Raw genomic sequence first — 12,672 nt, forward strand, 5'->3', positions numbered from 1 at the left:
TTCTTCAGCCTGCTCAGATTTTTGCTACTGATCAGCTAGCTGTCAGTCAGGGGTCTTTTCAAGGCAGAGATTCCATGATTCTGCTGCGGTTTCCCATTGCCCCATGGTCATCACATCTACAGTCAGGGCATTTGCACATCAGTATGAAAAAACAAGGAAGACAAAGTGATGCCCGGTGAGCTCTGAACTTTTATTGGCCCCCTGTCCCAAGAGTACCCTGCTCCTGCAGCCTCAGCGCCTCAGCACTTTGGTGTCATTGGTCTCTGACACCAGTTTGCCATCCACGATCCTGCGGGTGGTGGTCTGGATGGTTTGCATGGAGTTGCTGCTGTCCAGGGCATCGTCAAGTCTGTAAGAAAACCAAGCCTGGTTATAAATAGCCTCACAGGGAAGGGAGACCTTGGCCACTTCCCCCAGAAAAAGGAAACCCAAGGCCAAAGTTCATTCGTTCCCTTAGTACAGCTAAGGGAAACACTTAAACTGTCACTCTCTTGAAGGCACCGCGGCTCCCAGTGCTCAATGGACATCACTCGACAGCCCCTTGGGGGCTTCTAAAAGCTCTGGCTCTGGGGAGAATAGCCCTGCTTGTGTGGGTAGGAGAACACACTCACTTGAAGTCTTCCCCATCTTCCAGCAGGCGTCGGTAAGTGGCGATCTCAGCCTCCAACTTGACCTTGATGTTCAGCAGAGCCTCGTATTCCTGGGCTTGACGCTGCCCCTCTGCCCGGGTCTGTGCCAGCTCTGATTCCAGGTGCAACAGGACCCCGTTGAGCTGCTCCATCTGCATGGCGTAGCGGGCCTCCACATCCCTCAGACTGTTCTCTAAATTGACCTTCTGCGGAGCATAGGAAGGAGGTGTGGGATGAGTCCCCGAGTCCCACACTCCCCATTCCTTCATTCTTTACATACATACATACATACATACATACATACATACATAGAAAATGTACATACATATGTAAGTATATAAATATATAATATATATATATAAATATAATTTGATATACAAATATAAAAAATATATTTTTATAGTACTGAGGATTCAACCCAGGAATATTCTACCTCTGAATTTTACCCTCAACTCTATTTTTTTTTTTTTTTACTTTTACTTTGAAACAGGGTCTCGCTAGGTTGCTGAGTTTCACTACTTGCTGAGGCTTTCCTTGAACCTGCAATCTTCCTGTCTTAGCCTCCCAAGTACTGAGATTACATGCCCAGCTCATTCTCTGCAACTTTGAGGACCTTTTGCATGCCAGGTGCTAGGACCAGGGTAGGAGTAGTGGGAAATGGAAAGAAATCACTCTGAGCTATGGGACCTCATGGTGGGAGGGGAAGGATTTGTGCTGAGACAGAGATGGCACTGAGGCCCACTGACAGAGGTTGGGGTCCAGTACCACAGGTGACCAGGGGGTGCTTACCAGATTTTTCATAGAGTCTAGGTCAATCTCCAAGGACTGGGCGGTGCGCCTCAGCTCTGAGAGTGTCATCTCGGCAGCTCCAACCTCAGCCGACTGGGAGGTGACCACAGTGGTGCTCTCCTCGATCTGCAGCGGGGTCAGGTTGGTCAGGATCCTCCTTCCCTGCCTGTCTCCCCCCACACCCTGGCGGCCAGCCTGTTCCCCTGCGCACCTGCTGGGACCAGTACTTATCCAGCTCCTCTCGGTTCTTCTGAGCCAGCTCGTCGTACTGGGCCCGGATGTCCGCCATGATCTTGCTGAGGTCCTGAGATTTGGGGGCATCCACCTCCACAGTCAGCCCGGAACTGGCAATCTGGGCTTGGAGGCCTTTGACTTCCTAAAGGAGATGGCAAAATGAGGTGGGCTCAGGGTCAGAGCCCAGCCAGGCACTTCATCCCTGACTACCTCTTTAGGACGGCCTGAGGAAGCAGTCAGGAGACACCAGAGGGGACTCGGGCTAGTACTCTGCGCAACACGGTCCTGGGCTTCAGCTCTGATGTGTAGGAATGCCATCCACTTGCCACCTGCCTTGTCACTCACAGGTGGCTTCTCTCTCTTCACCTTGTCTTCCGCCTACCCTCTGTTCACAAACCTGCTCCTTACACTTCTTCCAGGAAGCCCTGCCAGCTCCATCCTCAAGCCTAGCTCCCAGTGCGGACTGCTTCTTCCTTTGACATCGCCGCTCACTCACACCAGCTGGACCCCATTACACTGTGTGGCCCACTGGCTATGTCTTTAGTCAGAAGAGCAGATTAAAAAGAGCCCAGGCTGGTGGTTCTGAACTTCCCTATGAGGCTGCTTGCCGGTGGGTGGCCTGTTGCATCTACCCCCCACCGCTGTCATGGTCACCTGGGTCCCTGGTTTGGCCAGTGGCCCCACTTGCCTCTTCGTGGTTCTTCTTCATGAAGAGCAGCTCCTCCTTGAGAGCTTCGATTTCTGTCTCCAGCTGCAGCCGAGTGATATTGGTGTCATCGATGACCTTGCGGAGCCCATGGATGTCACTCTCCACAGACTGGCGCATGGCCAGTTCCGTCTCATACCTGCAGGGTAGAGGTGACTGGAGAGAGGGGTCTCCATTTCTGATCCAGAGAGAGCTTTCTCAATGTGTGCCACTGTCTAAGAGAGCCTTGCGCCCACTGTGAACCAGCAACCAGGCAGGAATCAAGCGGAGAGCCTTACCTAATCTAGCCCCCCCCAAGCAGACAGTTCTTAGCTCCAAGCCAGCCCCGGCCCCGGCCCTCCAGCGCCCTAGACTTACTTGACTCTAAAGTCATCAGCAGCAAGGCGAGCATTGTCAATCTGCAGAACGATGCGGGCATTGTCCACCGAGTTAGCAAAGATCTGGGGAGATTGTGGAGAGAGATTGCTCCTTGAGTGGAAAGCCAATGATGGGCAGGCTGAGTGTGTGGAAGATGTGGGTTTCGGTGAAACCCTCCCAGGCTCGGGACTGACTAGCCAGGGGTTCTCCCCAGGGCACCTATCCATTTCCACCGTGCCCCCCACTTCCCTCCTTCCCTGGACTCCCCAGCCCCAGCATCTGTCCTGCCTGCAGGGCTTAGGCTGGCTGGCCTGCCCGGAAGTGAGCAGCTACTAACAGGGCCCCTCGTGGGCAGGGCCCTCTCCTGGCATTTTTTTCCCAGTGCACCTGCTCACCCCCTGCTCCTGCTCCAGGCCCCCCACCCTCTGGGCTGGCCCCTCCCACAGGTAGGCCTTCTGTTTATTCTAGATGACTCAGCCTTAGCCACATCCGCTTAACCCTCCAACTGTCCCCACTGGGCCAGAAGCCAGTGTCTAGGTCCACTCTAGGGCCTTTTTCTCACCTTGCTCCATGCTGTGCACTTCTGCAAAGCTCTCAGCCCTGTCCCCTTCCCGCTGTCTCCTGGGCAAGAGCCCTCCCATGCCTGGCTACCACTCTTCGTGTTCTCGCGGGGCTGGAGGGTGTAGGTGGAATCCCGGACATCCCTAGCCCTCTCTCCTTGGGGCAGGGGGTGGAGTGGGTATGAGGAGTGGTGGGAATCAATGCGCCCCACTCTATTAAAGTTTCTATAGCTGGGGGAGGGCGGCCAAACATGGCCACGAGGTCTTACCTGAGCCCTCAGCTCCTCGATGGTCTTGAAGTAATGCCCCCAGTCTCTGACCTGGGGCCCTTTCTTCTCCAGATGTTCTCGGATTTTGCTCTCCAGCCTCCGATTTTCCGTCTCCAGGCTCCTCACTTTGTCCAGGTAGGAGGCCAGGCGGTCGTTTAGGACTTGCATGGTCTCCTTCTCGCTCTGGATGTCGCTCATTCCCGCCAGACCCCCGGCCGCCAGGCCCCCGGGCCCCCAGTCGCTCCGGAAGCTGGTGGAGCTGGACACGGAGATCCGGGAGCCCGAGCCCCCGGCGCCGGCATAGACGCTGGCGGCACTGCTGGCCGGCCGGACCCGGTGGCTGGGCGACCGGACGGAGCCCAGGGACCGGTAGTTGGTGGAGAAGGTGGTGGAGCGGGTGGTGAAGCTCATGCTGTTCAGGGAAAAAGCCAAGACACCGGGACTCAGGCTCAGGCCGCGGACAGACGGCGCGGTCTGCAGCCCAGGTTATATCGCCCAGGGAGGAGGTGGGGACCTCCCCGCGCAGGCCCCGCCCCCGCCCCGAGCCGAGCGCGGCCGAGCCACAGGTGGACCGGGTGGACCGCGGGGCTTCGGCCCTCCCCCGCCACCCCCGCAGCCCCAGCGCGGCCCTGCCAAGGCCGCCCTCAGCCCCCAGAAAGGGGTGACTAATCAGGGACTCCAAGGGCCACACACAGGTGGTGGTGGCCGGTGAGGCTGTGGTTTCAGGGCAGGAAATGACGTTTCTAATACCCCTTCTTCCCCCAGGTAGAGGAGGTGCTGGTAGATTGGAAATACGGGGTGTGGTGGGGTTGTGTAGTAGAGTGGGATGTGGGCCTCTCCAGCTGTCCACAACCTGCCACCCAAGTCCCCCACTTTCCGTAGGAATCTTGGTGTGTGTGTGTGTGTGGGGGGGATCCTGGGATCCTGGGGAAGAGAAGTTGGGAGCTGGAGAAGAGGAAGAGAAACTCAATCCTGAGCCTCCGGATTTATGCACTCACATTCCATCACCCTTGGTTTCCAAACACTGCCACCTGCGCGCTTGTCCAATGGCACGCACTCACACAGACCACACAATAAATACCGGTTCTCAAAAAATGCACCCACACAGTTCTTCCTCAAATGGGTTCAGACTCCTGGAAACAAACTCAGTCCCTGAACCCCTTCTCCTCTCCTTCCACTACCCACTTCTGCACCCCTATGTGCAGTGCCAGCCTTCCCTGCATCCTTGAATAAATAGATACTTCAAGAGCACTTAAGATTTAAGTATTTCTTGAGCACCTACTGTGCGCCAAGCCCTGTCCTAAGAGCAGAGAGAACAGAAGCAAACCAGAGCCCAGCATCCCTCCTGGGCATTGCGATGTGTTCCATGTAGTCTGGGGCCTGAGTGGACAGACAAGAATTCCCAAAAACACTCCAGCAGGGACTCCACCCTGGTAGCAGGTCCCCTCTCCCTCCTCAGTAGGAGTTTCCCCCTTTTTACCTGCCCATCTTAATCATGCTCTCTGGGTCTTAGGTGGCCAAGGGTGAGGAGAATGGAAGAAAGGAGACTCCTGTGCTTCCAGCCTCCCCCAGGCTGGATGACCACCCCCTGCCAAATGAACCGAGTCGCTCTGAAGTTCCGGGTGATCAGCATCAGAAGCTCGCTCTTCAGGCTGGGCCTGGCTCTACATGCTGGGTTTGTGTTCTTTGCTCTGGAGTGGACCTATTGATTCTTATCGAACTGCAGGGCAGACAGGAGGGCATGCCCTGGGTGGGTAGGGACCCTGGGAGGAGCCTGGCCAGTGGACCAGCCAAGTGGGGGGCCTAGCGAGAGCAGGGGCAGGGACTGTTTCAGGCCTGCCACCTTCCTGTGGGGCAAGCCCTGCCGTACTCAGGGGATTGGGGGAGGGGAGGCCCTGCTGAAGGCAAGAGGCAAATGAGATGCAAAAGAGCATACAAACGAGAAGGCCCGCCGCTTTTGCATGGAGGCTTCTGAGACGCGGAGGCTCTGGGCAGTAAGGGATTTCTCCTGCCTTCACTTCACGTTCTCACAGCGGTTCCAGAAGTGTCGTGTTGGGCAGAATCACAGAATAAGGTGTATGGCTTAAACGTACCCAGGGCTGCCTTTTGCTGTGTTTAAGCTTTCGGTCAGCCAAGTTGGGTACTTTGCTGTCTGTGTGACCCTAGGGAAGTCAGCTATCTCTCAACTTCAGTTTTTTTTTTTTTACTGAATAAAACCTGTACAGTCTATCTCCCTGGGTGGCAATGTTTGTTGTGGTTATCACGTATTCATGGGTCAGAGTATGGCCCGAACACACCCAGGAGGACAGAGGCAGGGGTCAGTTTAATTTCAAAGATGGCTCGAGGGATATGAGGGCTCTAAGTCACGCAGGAACCCTAAGGGTCTTTAAATTCTACTGGCGATGAAACAGAATCCTAGAATTCTTATGAGCCCGATGCCCCTCTGATCCCTGCTCCACCCCAGCTGCCGGGATCTGCTGGGCTGCTGGAGGCTTGCTCTGGGGCCTGCGGGTGGAGAGCCGCCAGTCGCACTTTATCTCTCGTAGCTAACATCCATGGTCGCATTCCTGACCTCTTGCGGCATCGGTGCAAATACCGACCTCAGGCGTTCAGTGCCAGGCTGCCCTTTTCCACCACTGCCAGATTCCTCCCGGGTTCAGGTCTTTCACTTGGACTGACAGCCTCTGGGGGAGCTGAAGGAGGAGTGTGGGGGCGCAGTTTCGCCCCCAGATTCCCAGCACTGGGGCTAGGGGGCGGGTGGAGAGGAGAAAAGGGGTGGTTGTGAAGCCAGTCCTGGGAGAGGGTGGAGCAGCAGGGGCCCAGTAGGAAGCTTCCAGAACAAAGACTTGTAACAAGCTTCAGTAGGGGAGGGTCCCAAGAGAGAGAAGAAGTGTTTCTCCTCCCCCATCTGCTTTGCATTCCGAGGTCCTGCGGAGGGAGAGGGGAACCTGCAAGGCCGGTTTAACTCCAAGTAAACTCAGAGATGACCCCGATAGGTGGATCACTCCTGCGGCCTCCCACCCAGGGCTGGAACTGGCTGGAGAGACCAGAGGTGGGAGATTAGAGGATTGGGAGGATTATGAGGGTCTGGAGTCCTTCAGCTCTGCTTTATCATTTAGTCTGGAAGTTTCCTGCCCAGCCCTGAGGAGGGAGGGCTTCAGAATAGCAACTGGGGTGTCACCTGGGGATCTCAAGGTGAAATAGGGGGGCTGATTCCATCCTCTTTTTGAAGGTTCGCAATTCCAATATGTTGGCAAAAGTGAGGGGGTCTGCATTCATTTGTACAATTAAATGTGCTAATAATTATTGTAATAAAAAGTAAACAAAATAAAGCCAGGGGTCCATGTGGTATGGAGGGTTGGAGGACGAGGGGGCTGGTTCCCTGGGAGGCTCCTTTCAGCTGGGCATGATGGCGCACACTTATAATCCAGAATTTGGGAGGCTGACACGGGAGGATCATGGTTCACAGACAGCCTCAGCTATTTAGTGAGGCCCTTTGCAACTCAGTGAGACCCTGTTTCAAAATAAATAATAAAAAATAGGGCTGGGGTGTAGCTTGGAGGTAAAATGCCCATGGGTTTCATCCCCAGTAAAATAATAGTAATAATAATAATAATGTTATTATTATTATTATTATTATTATTATTATTAAACAGTGGAGCTAGGAGAGGTGGGCGTAAGGACCAAGAAGTGCAGTTGGGTATACTGAGGGGAGACCTGGAAGGGAGGGAGAGTGGTACAGATACAGCTATGGGGACTGGGGGTAGGGCCAGGGGGTAGCTGGGTTGGGTACAGGACCCAGTCTGAATTTTAAAACTTCAGGAATTTTTTTGAGAGCCCTCCTGCCCATTTGGAGGTTTGGCGGCCCTGACATGGCTTGCCCAGTCAGGGCTGGGTTTGGAGGGCTTGGGTGAGCCCTGTTCCCCCAGGGGAGGGAAGATCAAAGAATACTTTTATTTTATTTTATTTTTAATATTTTGCGGTACTGGAGATGGAACCCAGAGGCATTCTACCTCCGAGCTACACCCTCAGCCCTATTTTTTTATTCTTTATTTTGAAACAGAGTCTCACTGAGTTGCAAAGGGCCTCACTAAGTAGCTGAGGCTGTCCGTGAACCGTGATCCTCCTGTCTCAGCCTCCCAAATTCTGGGATTACAAGTGTGCACCACCATGCCTGGCTCAAAGAATGCTTTCTTTCTTTCTATCTTTCTTCGGTACTGGGGATGGAACCCAGGGTCATTCTACCTCTGAGCTACACCCCCAGCCCTAGTTTTTAGTTTAAACAGGGTCTCACTGAGTTGTGGAGGGCCTCACTAAGTAGTAGCTGAGGCTGTCCGGAACCGCGAGCCATCCTCCTGTCTCAGCCTCCCAAATGCTGGGATTACAAGCGTGTGCCACCACACCCGACTATTATTTAGAAACAGGGTCTCACTAAATTGGAGAGGGCTTCACTAAGTTGCTGAGGCTGTCCTTAAACCTTCCATCCTCCTGTCTCAGCCTCCCAAGTACTGGGATTACAAGCATGTGCTACCATGCCTGGCTTTATTTTTTATTTTGAAACATACTCTTGCTAAACTGCTGAGGGTGTAGCTAAGATGCAGAGGCTGTTCTAAAACCTGTAATCCTATCTCAGCCTCCCATGTATTGGGATTATAGGAATGTGCTGCCACACTTGTTTTTCTGCTTTATTTTTATTTTTTGGTCCTAGAGGTTGAAACCAAGGACATTTCATTTCTAAGCTATACCCTCAACACTTTCTGTTTTTCATTTTTAAACAGGATCTCCCTAAGTAGCTGAGGATGACCTTGAACCTGCGACACTCCTGTCTCAGCATCCCAAGTACTGGGATTGGAGGCATGGGCCACCGTGCCCTGCCTCTCTCCCTGCATGAGATCGGGCAGATCTGCCAGTCGTGTCTAGGGGGCTGTCCTGTGAGCAGTGGGAAGCATAGTTTGGAGCCAGAGCATGTCTGGCAGCAGGTTCAGCCAGCCAGGGGACCTTTGTACAAATTTTCATGTCGCTGTCCCCTTGGCCAGGTGACCTGACACACTGAACACCCTGTACAACCACATGCGGGGATCCCCCTGGAGCCACCCATTGAGAGAAGAGGGTGAAACCTAGGTGTGGGTGGGAAGAACCAAGATCAGAGGACAAAAGTGGTTGAGGCCACACCAGGAGACCTGAAGCAAGTGAGGCCCAGACCCTGGTCAGCTCTCAGGAAGAGAGCAGGGGAGCAAGTGCCAGGAAAGCCAAGGATTTGATTTCCATGGAAGGGCATTCCATGGGGCCTGATGTTCAGAGGATGAGGGAGGACCAGCACAAGCACTTGGAGCACGGTGCGGAGGCCTGAGGAGGAGGTGGGGAGGCAGTGTGCGCTTGTCTTTCAAGACGTTCGTCAAGAAGGAAACGAGAAAATAGGAAGACACCCATGGTCGGTGGCAGGGCGGAAGGTTTCCCTAGCGAGGGTACAGTTGGCCAGGCTGATCAGCGTTACACGATGACAAGAGAGCGTGGCAGGTGCTGCACTGCAGCCAGTCCAGGGAGCAGGGGGAGCTGGTAGCAGTAACCACTGAGCTAGCCCAAGAGTCTTGGGGAAGTGACTTTTTTTTTTTTTTTTTTTTTTTTTTTTGTGGTACTGGAGGTGGAACCCAGGGGCTCTTCTAATTCCGGGATATACTCCTAGACCTAGATCTATTTTATATTTTATTCAGAAACAGGGTCTCACTAAGTTGCTGAGAGCCTCCCTGAGTAGCTGAGGCTGGCTTTGAACCCGTGCGATCCTCCTGTGTCAGCCGCCCAAGCACTGGGATTACAAGCGTGCGCCTCCACGCCCGGCTGGGAAGTGACATTTAAGCTGAAACCTGAAAAGCCCCAGGGCTGGTGCTAGTAGGTGGCAGAGCTGGGACTTGACAGGGCACCTTCATGTGCTCCTGCCCCTCCTCCGGTCAGAAGAGTGGGACAGACGCAGGACCCTGGGGAGCAAGTGATGAGCTGCATGGGCCACTCGCAGTACATATAAGGATGCAGGGGTGATTCTGAGCCCCCAGTAAAGGTGGTGCTGCGTGGCTTTATGATGCGACCAACCACACAAGAAACACTTTATGTTCTAGGCAGGAGAGGAAAAGTGGTGAGCTTCCCCGAGCTGAGGGGGCAAGAGTCAAGCCCTCAAACAGCGCATTATGTCTCCTCCTCCTCCTCCTCTTCTTTTTCTTCTTCGTCTTTGTCTTCTGTGGTACCGGGGATTGAACCTAGGGGCATTTTACTTTCAAGCTACACCTCCAGCCCTATTTTATTCTCATTTTGAAACAAGGCCTCACCAAGTTGCTGAGAATGGCCTCAAACTTGCGATTCTCTTGTCTCAGCCTCCGAGGTACTGGGATTACAAGCATGAGCCAACATACCTGGTTTATATCATTTCTTTGATGAAGTGTCTGTTCAGATCTTTTATGTATTATTATTATTTTTTTTGGTACTGGGGATTGAACCCAGGAGCATTCTATTTCTGTGCTATACCCCCAGCTCTATTTTATTTTTATTTCAAAACAGGATCTCACTAGGTTGTTGAGAGTCTCACTACTCGCTGAGGTTGTCCTCAAACCTGCGATCCTCCTGTCTCAGCCTCCCAAGTACTGGGATTACAAGTGTGTGCCACCACGCCTGGCTAGCCTTTTTTTTTTTTCTTTGTATTGGGATTAAACCCAGGAACATTCTACTTTGAGCTACAACTGTAGTCCTATTTTATTTTTTATTTTGAAACAGGGTCTTGCTAGGTTGATGACAGTCTCACTACTTGCTGACACTGCCCTTGTATCTGTGATCCTCCTTTTTTCAGCCTCCCAAGTACTAGGGCTATAGGTGTGTACCATCACATCTAGCTAAGCCCTTTAAAAGAAACTTAAAAAAATTTTTTTTTGTAACAGCGTCCTGCTAAATTGCTGAATGTCTCACTAAATTGCTGAGGCTGACCTTGAACCTGCAACCCTCCTGTCTCAGCCTCCCATACATGACATTATAGGCTTACATACCTTCTTTTGCCCATCTTAAAACACTTTTATTATTCAGTTTTGAAAAATTTAAAAATAGATCCCAGCGCTTGGGAGGCTGAGACAGGTTTGAAGCCAGCCTCAGCTACTGAGTAAGGCTCTCAGCAACTTAGTGAGACTCTGTTTTCAAATAAAATATAAAATAGGTCTGGGAATATAGCCCGGAGGTAGAGAAGACCCTGGGTTCCACCCGAGTACCACACACAAAAATTTTTTTATAGATTTAAGTTCTTCATCATCTATATTGAGTTACAACCATTTTTTCTCAGGCTATGGTGGTTTTTCCATTCTCGTAATAGTGCCTTTTTATTTAACTAACTTTCTTTCTTTCTTTCTTTCTTTCTTTCTTTCTTTCTTTCTTTCTTTCTTTCTTTCTTTCTTTCTTTCTTTCTTTCGTGGTACTGAGGATTGAACCCAGGGACAGTCTATCTTTGAGCTATACCCTTGACCCTATTTTTTTAAAAAAATGGTACTGGGGATTGAGCCCAGGCACATTTTACCTCTGATCTACACCTCCAGCACCCCTTTTTTTTTTGATAGTACTAAGGATGGCACGCCTCTTAGAAGTACTAAGAACTTAGAAGTACTAAGGACTTCTGCCTCTAGGCTATACCCCCAGGACTATTTTACTTTTTATTTGGAAACAGGGTCTTGCTAAGTTACTGAGAGCCTCACTAATTTGCCAAGGCTGGCTTTGAACCTGCAATTCTCCTGTCTCAGCTTCCCAAGTACTGAGATTACAAGCATGTGCCACTGCATCCAGCTGCCTATTTTTTTCTTTTTTCTTTTTTGCGGGTCTGGGAATGAAACCCAGAGGCATTTGAACTCCGAGCTACATTCCCTGCCCTATTTTTTATTCTTTATTTTGAAACAGGGTCTCACCAGGCGTGGTGGCGCACGCTTGTAATCCCTGCGCTTGGGAGGCTGAGACAGGAGGATCCTGCGGGTTCGAAGCCAGCCTCAGCTACTTAGTGAGGCTCTCAGCAACTTAGTGAGACCCTGTTTCCAATAAAATATAAAATAGGTCTGGGAGTATAGCCCGAAGATAGAAAGCCTCTGGGTTCCACCCCCAGTACCACCAAAAAAAAAAAAAAAAAAAAAAAAAAGAAACAGGGTCTCACTGAGTTGCAAGGGGCCTCACTAAGTAGCTGAGACTGTCTGCGAACTGCGATCCTCCACTCTCAGCCTCCTGAATGCTGGGATTACAAGTGCGCGCCACCACGCCCGGCTCCAGCTGCCTATTTTTTATTTTTATATCGAAACAGGGTCTTACTAGGTTGATGAAAGTCTCATTAGTTGCTGAGGCTGACCTCAGACCTGTGATCCTCCTGTCTCAGCCTACCAAGTACTGGGATTACAAGTGTGCACCAACACACCCTGTTTAATAGCGCCCTTTTTAAAATACATATTTTTATTGAAAATAAATGGTATACATTTAAACTGTACTTGGGGTCCTCTCCCCCCACCCCTGTCTTCCCTCCCCCCCACCAATGATTGTCCAGGGTAACCATGCCATATTCATACTTTTACACATATTTGGATGTGGACCCTCATTAACCAACCTTAGCTTTCCTCCTCTCCTATCTTTCCAATCAAACTTTGCTGAGATTTCCTTTCCATTATCTGGAGTCCCTCTGGTATCTCCTATGCTCCCTAGTTTGGGCATATTAAACATATGTCCCTTCTCTTTCTGTGTCTGGCTGATCTCACTTAACATAATGTTCTCCAGGACTTTCCATCTTCTTGCAAATGACATGATTTTGTTCTTCTTTATAGCCGAATAGAATTCCATTGTATGTATTTCCTATAATTTTGCAATCCATTCATCTGTTGTTGGGGACCTGGGTTGGTTCCATATTTTGGCTATTGTGAATTGTGCGGCTATGAACATGGGTATGCATATGTTGCTATAGTTCTCTGGTTTCAACCCCTTTGGAAAAATACCCAGGAGTGGTAGAGCTGGATCATATGGTGGATCTATTCCCAGTTTTCTAAGGAATCTCCACACAGATCTCCATAGTGGCTGAACTAGTTTGCATTTCCACCAACAGTGTAAAAGAGTTCCTCTTTCCCCACATTCTCACC

The 12,672-nt window shown here is 51.3% G+C and overlaps 1 protein-coding gene across 1 annotated transcript; it reads right to left on the minus strand.

Annotated features, from left to right (window-relative positions):
- Window positions 1-231: 231 nt before the first annotated feature.
- On the minus strand, window positions 232-3,955 carry KRT18 (keratin 18; the record flags this gene model as incomplete). Its single annotated transcript, XM_080705798.1, has 7 exons — window positions 232-349; window positions 612-835; window positions 1,419-1,544; window positions 1,630-1,794; window positions 2,341-2,497; window positions 2,716-2,798; window positions 3,545-3,955. 7 exons carry the CDS (start codon window positions 3,953-3,955, stop codon window positions 232-234), a joined length of 1,284 nt encoding a protein of 427 aa, XP_080561924.1.
- Between the last annotated feature and the right edge of the window lie 8,717 nt (window positions 3,956-12,672).

The sequence above is a fragment of the Muscardinus avellanarius genome, assembly GCF_963383645.1.
Source record: "Muscardinus avellanarius genome assembly, chromosome: 11".
NCBI lineage: Eukaryota > Metazoa > Chordata > Mammalia > Rodentia > Gliridae > Muscardinus > Muscardinus avellanarius.